The 14,019-nt window shown below is 44.2% G+C and overlaps 1 protein-coding gene across 1 annotated transcript in view; it reads left to right on the top strand.

The window, feature by feature from the left end:
- Ctf4 (Chromosome transmission fidelity 4) overlaps positions 1–14,019 on the top strand; it is a 36,685-nt gene that overhangs the window by 13,859 nt on the left and 8,807 nt on the right. Inside the window, exons 13-19 of the mRNA XM_050180622.3 lie at positions 2,691–2,936; positions 4,252–4,417; positions 6,447–6,561; positions 9,310–9,412; positions 11,742–11,803; positions 11,862–11,976; positions 13,438–13,554. Of these exons, the coding sequence (XP_050036579.1) occupies positions 2,691–2,936; positions 4,252–4,417; positions 6,447–6,561; positions 9,310–9,412; positions 11,742–11,803; positions 11,862–11,976; positions 13,438–13,554 (924 nt within the window). The remainder of the gene's footprint in view (positions 1–2,690; positions 2,937–4,251; positions 4,418–6,446; positions 6,562–9,309; positions 9,413–11,741; positions 11,804–11,861; positions 11,977–13,437; positions 13,555–14,019) is intronic.

Below are 14,019 nucleotides of genomic sequence, written 5' to 3' on the forward strand. Positions count from 1 at the left end.
GCACTGGGTTCGTCGTCTGCTTTTCTGCTGTACCACTCACGCAGCCGTTCGGCATTTGTAACATGCGCATAATTGTGCGCATGTCCTAGAGGTACTGTAGCCCTTGCAGTGGAATCAGTGTTCTCAGGTGTCAAGACCGAAATCTAAAGGCATCAAATGTGGCGAGCGGAAAACGAGCAAGACGGGCTGGAGAAAGCAGCCACAACTCTGGCAGCCAGCGGCACTCAAACCTCCCACAAACTGAGCCATGTATGGTGTGCTGTTCTCAGGATTCAGTACGCAATGTGCACATTTCCCATGATTCCTCTAGTGAGAGCGGGGAGAAAACAGCATCAGAGGACGTTGCCTTGCAAAGGCTAGCAACCTCATGTCACGCTCCCTCGTAAACTTCATTCTTCCTCAATGTTCTCAGCTGAGCAAATTGGCTCATATTTTTTGGGGGGGAAATCAGCGAGAAGACACGTCATTGATGTGTCATCTTCCTCCCGTGTTGCCAAATAAGTGTCTTCGATATCCTGGAAGGTTGTATCAGGCCTGTGTGCTGCTCTTGCCTGTGGAGGCTCTATGCTAGGTCAGGTCTCAGCTCGTCTCTCGATTTATATTAGTTTGTAATAATATCTCTGCATATTTCTTTATGCAAGCAGAAGCTCATTGAAGTTGCTTGGTTGATGCATTGCTGTAACGTGACACAAGAAACACGACCGGATCAAGAGAATGCAATACAGCAGTGACTGTCAATAAAACTGAGACTGAAGAGCTTGAAGCACCAATAAGTGGTGTCACATTAGGCGTGTGGTCATGTAAAATGTGACCTGTTGCACAGTCTCAGATGAATATATAAATTTTGCAACTCATATATGCAGTCGACTTCTGTTAATTCAACCCTGACAGGATCGACAAAATTGAATTATCCGCAGGTCGAATTAAACGAGACAAGAAAATACGCCGAAACACATAGCTGACTCACTTGGCAGTATTTGCCTGATTCTAACACGCCTCCTCAAAAGTAGAAAACTAACATTGAAACGGCAATAAAGTTTGTAAATAAAGTAGAAATATAACATGTACTCGATTTTTTAGCAAGAAATAATCATGTGCCATTCCACTTTGCGAAGGTGGATGACCAGCGAAGCTGTTTTGCACACGACACAGAGGTGACACAGAATTTTGAACAAAGGCATGGGCACATTTATTGTCCTGATCGGTGGTTATCGTGACAATAGGTACACGTACACATTTTTGTTGGGTAGGTCTATGCCTACCCAAAGAAAAATTTGTCTGTCACGTAAGACGATAAATGCCTCATACCCCCTTAAGCATGGCTCATACCCCTGTAAGCAAGCAAAAAGAAAAAAAAGTTATCTACCTGAGAGTCTACTGATCTTGAAAATGGTGCCTATTGATAACTAATGTACTGAAAGTGCATATATGAGACGTATAAGCTTTTGCGTATAATGAAGTGATTTTGCATCAAATTTGGGAGTTGAGTTATTGCACACACAGATTTCTTGACGGACACGAAAATCCACAAAACCCTAGCCATAAACAGCTTCGCTGCAGAACGCGCAAGGGTCTAATGTGCATTGCACAATGGAGGCTGGTTTTCTAAAATCAGCTTCGCCGCACGGTTTTGTAGTCTGTTTCACCGCAATACAATCGTGTTATGCGGTAAAGCACTCGAACGCCGCGAAGGCGGTTTTGGTTTTGTATCCGATATCACCGTGCAGGCAATTTATGGCCGAATGTTTTTGAAAAACAAAAGGTGCGCATTACAGTTGGATAAATACCATAATCAGACATTGTGAGCTAGGCCTATTGCTTTAAAATATTCCTTAGGCAGGCCAAAAATAGGCATTTTCAATGGGAGATTGACATGTGTTCAACACATTCACTATCTTACTATCTAGATCACTACTATCACTATCTCTATCTCACTATCACTATCTAGATTTGCCGAGACAGGCGCTGCCGCTAAGGAAATCGCTATTGGGGTCACCATTGGTATCAGGTGTGTGCGTGCTGCTTGATCAAGTTCGAATTATCCGGCAAAGGCCAATTTTAAGACCAAAACAGCAAAAGCTTTGGCCCATAGAAATGCATGGGCTCCGGCCAGGAGCTTCGGTCGGGATTGAATTTAAAGAGAGTTCAAATAAGTGGAGTCAAATTAACAGAAGTCTACTGTATAGACCTTATGTCAAATTCTGGAACTGTACATCCCTTTTTGGCTCATTTAGCCTTATGTGTATGGCAGACCTCATGCTACAAATGGAGAAAAGGGCATGACCATTCAAGCTGACCATTCTTGCTACCCTGCCTACTCTAACTATTGGGACATTGCATGGCAAGTGCAATCGTAGCTGATATTGAGCTGCATTCTTGTGTTTTTTTGCAGTTTCTGCCACCTACTTCACTGAAAAGTGTTGTTTGTAACTGAGAGCATTGTGTGTGTGTAGCAGCGCTAAGGCCATTCAGATGACCACTCTCATCACCTTTAGCCAAGGAGCCATCATATCCTTGCTCTATTGATTACCATTGATTACTAGAAAAGCAAACGGTATGTTTGCTCTCTTCATAGGAGCAGTTATGGTGTGTGAAAAGTCTGCTTGCAGGATTTAGCGTAAGGATATGATAGAGCTCCACAGAAAAGTCCAGGTCAGGTTGTGCTTATGATGAGATTGTGTGGGTGCCAGGTGTGGAATTCTGTGGGCATGGTCCGGGCGCACAACACGGCAGAGGAGAGCAGCATTGACGTGGAGTTCCACGACACCTCGGTGCATCATGCGCTACACCGGGGCAACCCCCAGGGCCACACTATGGCAGCACTCAGTGACCAGGCCCTCGTGTTGGCTGGGCCCCAGCAGCTGGAGTGCTTGCATCTAGGTTCCTGGGATGCCAACAAGGAGTGGGCCGTTGACACCCTCTCCGATGGCATCCAGGTAAGTCCATTGGTGGTGTGCTCTGGGAAGTGAATGTTTCCAGGTCAGACAGTGCAGTGAACTTGTGTCTGTTATTGCATTGTGTGCTCACTTACAACTCGCCTCACCATAAGTGTCTTATAAGAGAGTTGCAAGTGAGCGCTCATCCAGTTGTCTCCCTTGTTGTTGTGCACTAAAATCTCGTTAATACACATTAATGGTTAAAACGTAGCTGTGATGAATCGTAGGCATGAAGTGCACAGCACAGCACACTCTCATAAAACGCAGGTGCAGGTTTGCCGGCAGACATGCATGTGTATGATGCTACAAGGGTCCCAGCACAATGATGGCGTGCGCTTAGCAGGCGACATGCTGCACAGAAATTGCACAGGGTGATCGGCACCACACAGCAGCAGCTACCATGTTTCAGTGAAGTGGCGGCAGTTCTCGCTCAGTGGCAGAGACCTGTACAAACATGCAAGTACAAATCAGGGAAAACTGAACAAATGAGTTGTTAAATTGCTTCGATGTTGAACGGAATTGAACCCATGTCACAAGGGTTCCTCAAGGAAATCAACCTTGTAGAGAACAGGTGTTAGATGAAGAAAGGAATGGGCAAGAGGTGGGACACGTGATGAGTGGGACAGATAACTGGTGGCCTACGTGAATAATATAGCTAAATGACAAGCTGCACAGTGTGATGTCAAAAAGGTGCTGTCAGCGTCTTTGCTGGCAGAAAAGATCTCTGTTCGGTGAAATGCACGCTTGCTGCCAGTGGATCTGTTAGTACGCATAGGCCATCTGTGCTGACACAAGCTTTTTTAATTAGATGATAGTAATACTTGGGTGCAGATCTTTATGTTGCTTTTCTTGGACTGCTGTCCAAACAGCAGATGGTGAAGAAGCGTAGAGTAAATTTCTCTGCTCTTCCTGCCTATGCCACATTAATCGGGTGCTTTGTTACACGATATTCGTTGTAGTGCCTCCTTTCTTTTTCCATGTGTGTGCCTCTGTATACCAGGAAGAGGGGACAGACATTAAGGACCAACAGCAGTGGAACGTTTACATTGAATAAGAAATTTTTTTAGTGTTAGTGGAGCTACAGAGAAGGCCCGAGGCTAAAATTTTGTGGAAATTGCAAAAGGGTTGCACCCCTGATGTTGTGCCTTCCATCAGGGGTTGCACACTGAGTGACCAAAGTTTTTCGTTATGTCTACTGTGCTGCGACACGTGAGGAGTGGGACAGATAACTAGTGTACGGACAGATATCTTGTGCACGGTAAACATTTTGATTAGCTATGGCCCCCAGCTCTGAAGGACGCTGCATCTTGCACAGGCAGTGGCGGTTGGTGATGACTGGGTTGCCGCATGCTGTAGCTCGGGTCTGGTGCGTCTCTGGACGTTGGGTGGCCTGCAGAAGGCCGTGTGGCGTGCACCAGGACCAGTGGTTGCACTTGTTGCTTCTGGCCGCTCGCTTGCCCTGGTCTTCCACCAGGGGGCTGGTGAGCAGCTTTCACATCACATGACTTTATTTGGTGCTCTTGTTTCCAAGGGAAAAAAAAAAACGATTGCCAGGACTTAATCTAAAAGCTGCTATGTAGCAGCTTGATATGGTTCTTGCCCATCTTCTTGCCCATCTTCTTGACAACGTACACAGGCATTCAAATGCATACTGGTTCGGCGTGGCAGTTTCGTGAGAAACAAAGAAAACAATACGGACACACATCCATATGGTACAAATATATGCAAAATATAAAAATATTTTTACCATTATATACACAATTATCTCGATTATCTTGCTAACACCCTTGTAACAATACAGGTAGTAATGCATGCATATATAGTCAAACCTTGATATAACGAATATAGATGTAATGAATTATCGCATGTAACATATAAATCTGAAAATTGGTATGTTGTGCTTTACTTCAACAAGTACTATTCTGCTGCAAATACAAAACCAAAATGTGGGATCCGATAAATTATTGGTTACAGCAAATCACTTCTGCGGAAGTGCACAAGGTGGAGGAAAATACGTGAACAAAAATTGGCATCCACCCAAATTGTAGCATGAAACTACATCCTGGGCCAGGACGAATTTTTCTTTAACTGCGAGGCTCTCTTTCTGAGAAACCTGTGCAGGTTTCCATTGTATTTTCATGCTATTATTCAGATGGGTGTAAATTTTTCCTTTCGTGTATTATCCTCCACCCTGCGGGTTTTGACAGAATTGACTTACTATATTCAGTGTCTCAGTGCCTGGAGTTGTCGATTAATTCGCCCTTGCTTTGCAATTGGCTAGCCTCCTGGTTAGCTCAGATAGTATAGTGACCATCCAGGAAAGGTGTTGGTCCTGGGTTTGTATCCCAGACCAGGATGAATTTTTCTTCAACTGCGAGGCTTTGTTTCTGAGAAATCCATACGGCTTTCCTTTGTTGTTTCGTGCTACAATTTGGGCGAATGTCAATTTCTTTTCTTTTATTTTTGTTTATTGATTATAGCAAAGAAAGTTTTTATTTGCATTTGCATGTGACCCCTAGAATAAATGTATAAATGCAACTGAAACTTCAGATGTTGCACGGTGTGCCGCTCAGTTTTCGGGACATGATTGGCTTGGATGATACTGAAAACATGGCAGCCTCAGTGAGAATAGTTACCGCTATGTCAACTCTACATGACACCTGGTTGCTGATTCCTGACAAAACGGCACTGTTTAGGCCTAGTGACATAGGCCTAATTTCTTTCGACGCACTCTTTCTGGCACAAAAAGGACCACATTACATGTGGCCTTTTTTGTGTCTGGAAGATCTATCGGCAAGAGCAACTTGAATGGCACATTTTGGACATTCATGTATGTTTGGGCCAGCGGCTTGGCTTTATCATCCGCACGCTGCAAGCAAACAAGCTGATCCCGTGCACGGAGTAAGACATTTAGGAGGTGAAACTCCCGTCTCCACGAGTGAGCGCGGGCGACCAGATAAAGTCACAATTGTTGTAGTATGCGCCGACGGGGCCGCATACAGCGGCGGCGCCATGCGGCGCGTTGTAGATGCCGCAGCGGAAAAAAAAAAAGAAATGCAGCGCCCGGGCAGGCGGCTCCAGCGCGCTCTGAACGGCGGTAATTTCTTTCCAGGCCGCCAGCACGATAACGGCTCCGCGGGCTTGTGACCTTTTCTGGTCGCCGCAAATAGCGGAGTTTCCACTCCTAAATGTTTCTTGCTCCGTGATCCCGTGTGATCACACCATTTGCAAAGTTGCATATTAGCAGTGCAGCAAAGTCCGCATGTGTAATTTATTGTTCCCATGTCATGTATGGGTATGGCCGGCTGACAGGCCATCAAATTTCACAGGCTTTTGTTGTGCTGCCTGTCTCAATTTTGCAAAATGCCGTGATGACCATCCATTTGTTTGAAACATGTGATAGCTATTGTACATGCAGGCTACAGTGCTTGTTTGCCATATGATTTGGATTGATAAGCAGTGACAAGCATCTGTGGTGATGATGCTATGTGCGTGTATGTGTGTGTGCAGGTGTCACAGCAGAGTGGCAGTCACTTGCCGTGGTGCAATACAATGTGGGTGCTGGTGTCCTTGAGCCTCCTATCCCTGTGCCCCTGGCTGAGAGGCAGCGGCTAGCCTGGGCAGGGTGTGTGTGACTGCAGTGTTGGCAATCGCAACTTGGCTAACAGTTTTTAGATAGCTACTTGTAGTATATTAGTAGATGGATAATTAGTATATTTCTGTCAGCCATTTGGGCATGGTGTAACAGAAAAAAACTTATCTAAATTAATGAAAAAAAAAGTTCTCAGAAAATATTGTTTGCCAAAAATTTCTTTTGATAGTGTTTTGCTTCCGGGATTCACATACTGTGATACGGCTCTGGAGGGAACGTCATCCTACCATAAAAAGCCACACTAGAATTTCGGTACAAAGAACATGAATATTGTGAATTGTGGGACATAATCAAGTAAACTTAAAATGTTGTTGGCCGTGCTTTTATTTCAGTGAGTATTCTGCTTCTGTAATGAAACAGAAAATGCGGAATTCAAGACAATATCAGCTACAGTGAAGTGAAGCAAGTATATTTGCTTGCTCAGCAGCTCAAAATATGTATTCTAGTAGCAAAAGTTTTGAAAACTCAGCACGAGCAACTTGAAGCAAAATATTCTAGATGCTCGTGCATGTTCTGGCCAATGGCTTGGCTTGGCTGGCCAGCGGCCACCAGGCCAACGTGCTTATTGCATATGACCACTGATTGCATATGTCGTCAAAATTCACAGAACACCCATTGCTGGCATCACACTTGCACTTCTTTTGCATAGACCCAATGGAAGTTTATTTTACACCGATGTTGGTATGTGTGCTTATAATGAATGCTATTGGATATAATGATATTTTCCTGTCAGATGTAACTTAATTGTAATCGGGTTCAGCTATAAAACAAACAAGACTCGACTTTTTTCTTGATGCTGTCAGGTTTAGTGACATTGCGTACCTTTTGTGTATTGGTTCCAGACTGCTGGTACATATTCCAATATTGGTTTTGGGAAGGCTCTGTAGGGCAGCACTGTTATGTCCATTGTAGGTTTTCCCAGTGTACTTAAATGCCTGTATTTTTTAATAATACCTCTGCCTTTTTCTGAATGCAAGTCACGTATTCATTCCATTGGTGCTTAGATGTCATTTTCACTCATAAATATTTAAAGTACAGTAGACTTACAATATTTCGGCTCCGGATAATTCGATTTTTTTTTTTATTGAATCAGTCCCGACCGAAGGTCATGGTCGGCGATTATGCATTTCTATGAGCCCAAACTTTTGTTATTTTGATCCTAAAATTGGTCTTCGTTGGACAGTTTGAACTTTAGCAATCGGCAAGCAAACGCCTAACCCCTATGGTGACTCGAATAGTGACCCGTTTACTTGCAGTGTCTGTCTCGGCAGAGCTTAGACGACAGTTAATGCGTTAAACATGCGTCAAAAATCTCCCATTGAAAACGCTTATTTTCGGCCTGCCCTAGGAGGATTCTCAAGCAATAGCCCTAGCTCGCAATATCCGATTGCGCTGTTTACCCCGATTCTAATGCCCCCCCCCCCCCTTTTTTTTTTTTTTACCAGAGAGAATTGGGCTGAAAACTGCATTCACGGCTGTATTGCAGCAAAATTGACGTTGGACCCATAGAAAACTGATGCTTATTTGATTCTGGGTGCTTTATAGAATTGGGAAACTATCGCCTAATGAATCAGCAGTGTGTTTTGACATCAGATAATTCGATAAGATAATTCAATCAGTTTCGTTGGTCCCGTCAGAGTCAAAATAACAAGCCGACTGTATTGCCCAACTTTCAGACAATTACATATAATGTGACAAGTGAATGCTAATGAATTGGTTTCAGTGTGTTACAAAGGATCTACTTAATGGTGCTTAATCACTTGGGCTGCAAATCTGATTTTAAAGTACGCGGTTAACAAAAAAAAAAGTGCTTTAACTGCTTTATTGCGAACTTTGTTGTTGCGCCCTATGGTAGCGTGGTGGCTATGATATTGCGCTGCTAAGATCGAGGTTGTGGGTTCGATCCCAGCCGTAGCAGCCGCATTCTTGATCGGCACGAAATGCAAAAACGCTTGGGTGCTTAAATTTTGGTACACAATAAAGAGCACCAGGTACTCAAAATTCGTCCAGAGCCTTCCACTACGGTGTGCCACATAACCATCATAATTGCATAGCTTTAGCATGTAAAAGCCCCAGACAAAAAAAATTCATAATTAATTTAAACTGTTTTTCATAAAAAGCAAGAGCAATAATGGCCAAGAACAAGGCACCTTGCAGGATGCCCGGTATTCTGGGGACGATGTTTCAGTTGACATCATCAGTTTCGACTTTTTGGTGCTTAAATGTTATCAGAAAATACTTCCAAGGGTAGTCCTCAATTTAAAAAGTAGCTTGGGACACACAGTATAATGCAACTTTGAAGTCAAGGAATTGGATCCTGACTACACCTGCCTAGAACTGCTGCAAGGTTTTGTACAGATTCAAGCAGCACGAAGACTTCTTAGTGAAAGCCATGTTGTTGGCTATCAAGGAAGTTTTCTTTAACACAGTTGCCTAGACAAATGCTAAAGTTTTTGCACTAGCCCAGAGCAAGGAGCGGAACCAATGTACTGGGTGTTGGAATTGTTCTTGCATGCTTTCAATCACTTGGTACATCTGCACTATGACAATGAATTAATAAACGTCAAACATGAAGGTACATTGTGCAGTATTCAGCGTTCTCCTCACCGCATACATGGACACAACAAAATTTCCTCTAAATTTCTGAAACCCATTCAAGAAGTTTGTTGCTGCTTTGTGCGATTGCCAGGTTTGACAGTGGATGTTTACCATGTTGTGCAGGTACACAGACGAGGGCTCACTTGTGTATGTCGACTCTAATGGTGTAGTCTCCATCCTTGGCTCCTCTTATGGCTGGAATCCTGTTTGCAACACCCGAGACAATGTGAGTACCCCTGCTGGTCATGTTGGCTCTTCACTTTGGGCTGAAGTAGTCCGCCCTGGCTGTAGAAACTTGAGTACAGTCAGCTCTTGAGTTTCTGGCTGGAAGGTGAGCTGAGCTCGTCAAGTGCGTACTTGCAAAAAAAGCTGAACCATGAGCCCAACTACTCCAGCATTGTTTTGTTACTTACGCAGCCCTCAAGGAGATTTGAGCTTGTCTGTTTCTCTGTAATTGTAAACGACACCAGATGGTATAAGGAGCCTGTAGAAATGGGAACCTGTGGACATAGGCTTTTTTGTTGTGTCACCAGCCATCTACTTAAAAGGGTATCCTACGTGGGAGGAGTGAACTCTTCAAGTCGTATTGAAAGGGAAAGAAAGCTTGGCGAGTCAGAGCTGAACTTCTTCGAGGCAGAGCGATTTTGCGATACAGTGCGTCGTGTCGGAACTTGTAAATAAGAAAAGCAAATGCAAGCAGTGAAACTAACCTGTGTACGGTGAAGCCCATCTTCATCACGGTTTAAAAAATCTTTTTTACTAATAAGCTTTGCCTTTCTGACACAAGCTTTTCGCTTTCTTATTGTCCTTAAAGGGTTAGATTTATGCTACCGAAGCATGCACACACTCTGTTTGTGCTGCCAAAAGCCAAGTCGATTCTGCAAGTGACAGGACAAGAGGGGAGAGCGTCTCTTTCTGCATTCCCAAGAGAAGTGAACAGTTGGGAGGGCGAGTTTGGCAGCTTTAGGCGACATGGTCATTGCGTGGCCGTAAATCACTGCATAGGATTGACTGCCATGCTCCTAAATTGTTTGTGATACCACATGACTTCCACCTCTGCTTTCAGCAACACGTTAAGTCCCTCTTTTCATGTCCGAAGCTGGGCTGGACATTTAGGACGAGTCGTATGAAAGGTGCTGTGGCTAATTGTTTGTGGTGCTCTCGAGGAGTTGAAGCTTCATACCATGATTAGGAAGTTGATAGCTACCTAAATAAACACGCACATGCATGCACGCACACAAACAAACAAAGTGAAACAGAAAATTTGTGTTGCCCCTATTCTTCGTCCCTGTTTGTTTGCGCACAAAAAATTTTAAGATAAAGAAAATTTTCACGTCAGTCCATCTTTAAATTTGTAGTCACATTACATTTATGCAAATGCGGTATATTTGTGGGCAGCATAAGTTCATTCAGTGCATACAATGCTCTGTTTTGATCCAGAGGCTTGCGGCTTGTGGTAGCTGTAAAAAAAACCGGACAAGTTGCATCTTCAAAGCAGCGCTTAGTTCTCATACCCATCATGCCTATTCAATTGCTGAATTTATGCACTGCACATCTCAAGCACCTACTTTGTAGGAGCGTTGCCAACACTTAGACGAACATGGGAAAATTACATTGTTTTGTAAGGTGAGACGCACATTAGGGTCATCACCCCTGTGTACAGTTGACTTTCATTAGTATGACCTCGGTTAGCTCAACTTTTTGATTATTTTGAATGCATAAAAAGCTTGTAATGCACTTTTTATGCCACCCGCGTTGTGAAACAGATAGGTGAAGATGCTTATTGTGATAGGGCTGGCAGCAAAGCACGAAGCTGCAAATGAGGCATGTGGCGACCCACGAGATTCACTGGTACCAGAATAGGAGACCGAGCACGCACCGGCGTTTTCACGTGACACAGGTAGGCGAGTACTGCGGTGAAGCTGCTGCAGCGAGCAGTTACTGTTCTCATTCGTGTTGAGCCTCGCGCCTTTCTTTGTGTAGATGGGATCTAGCGGCCGGAACACGTATCATACGATTGCAGTTTGGAAGTGTACTGAACGTTGGTGATGAAAGATTGTGTTTTCCAGGAACATATTAACCAGTAAGAAAAAAGTGTAACTGTATTGGGTCATTTTCTGTGTTCTTAATCGCAAATGTTGGCACTGGGAAGTCGTATGAGACAGGATCATATCAAGACTCTACTGTATACTGTGGTTACCTCTGATTTGTCTATGTGACGTAGTCCACGAGGTATGCTTTTGCTTCTTGTTCCATCTGCGCAGAATGAGTTCAGAACAATGTAAATTAGGGATGCGAGCTTCGTGCAAGAAGTGCTGAGCTTGTCCTGGACTAGCATGGAACTCGTCTAAACTTGTCTTAATTCTGATCCATCTGTAATGCAAGAACACTCATGTGCCAAGATTTCTGTGTCGGTTAGACGGCCCTTGGCCGTCCAGGATGCCTCTCGTTGTTTGTGTGTGCCCTTGGAATGAATCATGAACGCATGTGATGCATCAGAGAGACCACTTGTGTTTCCTTCCATCTTGATGGCCCTGTCATGTCTTGCTTTGCAGGTGAAGAGCCAGTCAGACCACTACTTTGTGCTGGGTGTGAGTGAGACGCGCCAGCAAGTTCGGTAAGTCCAGAGCCATGTCACAGCGGATAGGCCTCAGTGGTGCTCATGTTCGTTGCAGGGCCTTGATGTGCAAGGGGTCCCGTTACCCGCCCACCTTGCCGCGACCTGTCATGGTCGTGCTGGACTTCAGCCTACCTTTCCTGGGCACGGATTCCGAGAAGGGACGACTGGAGGTGCTCCCTTTTGCAGAGTGCTCCTCTAGGCCGGAGGCCACATGCTTGCATTTGATTACTGTTCAGGACAGCATCTAGCACCTTACTTTAAAGGGACTCTTAAGGGATACACTGAATTGGGTTGGCTTGAAAAAATTCTCCTGAAACTCCATTTTCGTTAATTTTACAGTAGGAGTTTGATTATTAGTATTGTAGTAGAGTAATTCACTAATACGGCTCAGATTGTTTTTCTCTGTGGTTTTGCTTTTAAGACTTCTATAAAGAAAACAGACAGCGTGCCTTACTGTAGTAAGTCACTCTTTTACTTTGTACCATTTCTAGGGCAAACATGCTCGATAAGTCACACCTTCTTATAAATTGTTTTCATCTCATTTACTTCTGATTTACTTCATTTACTTACTCAACTAGCACATGCTGAGGGAGATCTTGAAAGTGAATGGTGCAGGGCACAGCTTTTGCTCGTGCTCATGTCATGTATGGGTTCTTCAGCTGTCTGGTGCAGCACAGTAATATTAGTTAGAGCAGCGTAATGGATTCGAGTGTAGACACAACTACATAAGGTATCATGTGCTTAAATGAGCCTCTTTTAAGCATGCTGTCATGCCAGTTTCTCAGTTGCAACTGCGAGGTCTGAGTGTTGCTAGTTGAGCTGATTTCTGTCCTGGAGGCTGTCCTGATTTCCGTCCTGGAGAGCAATTTCCGTTGTGGTGGAGGAATGGGCGACTGCCAAGAAGTGCAGCTACGTGCTTGCGCATCCCCCCCCCTTTTTTTTTCTTTATTCACTGGGGTTGCAGCGTCGCATAACTTTGGAATGAAATCAGATGTAATCATGAAGGTCAGTTTCATGCAGATACAACAAAATCAACTCCTAGAACATGTTGTCCATGATCCATCTTTCATATTCTTCAGTGCGTCCCTTTTGTAAAGGCGGTTTGTGTACAACAACCACCACAACAAAACAGAATATTTTCACCTCAGTTGCTTTAAATCGGTGAAATTGGTACCCACAGGGGTTAGGCAAGCTTAGTGTTATGGCAGAAAAAAAGAAAAGAATGGTTTCAGTGAAACAAACACAACCTGCAAATTATGGTGTCCTTTGCCTGTTTTGTGGGTGCAAACCTGTCTGGGTGGTTGGAACATGCAGGAAAAACATGATTGAGTAGAACCTGATAGCGCATTCCAAATAACAGGCGCCTTGCTGGTAGTAGTTCAAAATTATGGGCTGGAAGAAACTTGGCAAGCTATAAACCACCAATTTTTTCACCCAACCCACAAGCATCATAGACTGCCTAGGAATTTTCATAAAAGCAGTTGGGGGAGAACACCTGGAAAAAAAATTTGGGAATTTCGAAATGCTAACACAGTAGAGTAGACATGCAGAGGATTGGTGCAGTTAGAACAGCAGAGCGCATGTGCACATCTTGGGCCTAAGTTGCAACAGCTAGGCATTCTTGTCGGCAGGAGGAGCTGTGGCGTGCGTGGTGCCTGGAGGATGCCCTGCGACGTGCGGGCGAGGAGGGCCGTCAGCTGGCTGACGTCTGCAACCGGAGGCAGCTGCTGCTTCTCAAACTGTTTGCGGTGCGCACCATCCCTTACTTGCATTCATTTGAACTGCCATGGGTACAGGTTTTGCTCGGTGAATTCAGTTTTCAGCTTTGTTTGTTTACCAGTGGTTTTGAACCGTAGATGCAATGTTGTCCAATGTGCCAGTTATGTGTGAAGCGTTTCATGCCACAATGTTGTAACAAAAGTGTTGATAGATGCCATCATTGCACCAGACCATTTTATTTGAACTTGTAAGGTGCTCTGAAAAAGAAACTGGCTTGAAGAAACGGATACTGCAATCGCTATTGCTACCACTACGTTGTGTGTGTGTTCGATTGAACTGTGGTGGTTCTTTAACTGCTTATTTTTAAGTGTTTCTTGGTACTTCCAGTACCATCAACGGAATTTGACCAGGCCTGATCTCTGTAAACAAGAGGTCCTAGTGCAGACCCTGACTATGGGATCTCCTTTCCCTTTAAGGGATCTCCAATGCAGACA

The sequence above is a fragment of the Dermacentor andersoni genome, chromosome 7 (assembly GCF_023375885.2).
Source record: "Dermacentor andersoni chromosome 7, qqDerAnde1_hic_scaffold, whole genome shotgun sequence".
Lineage (NCBI taxonomy): Eukaryota > Metazoa > Arthropoda > Arachnida > Ixodida > Ixodidae > Dermacentor > Dermacentor andersoni.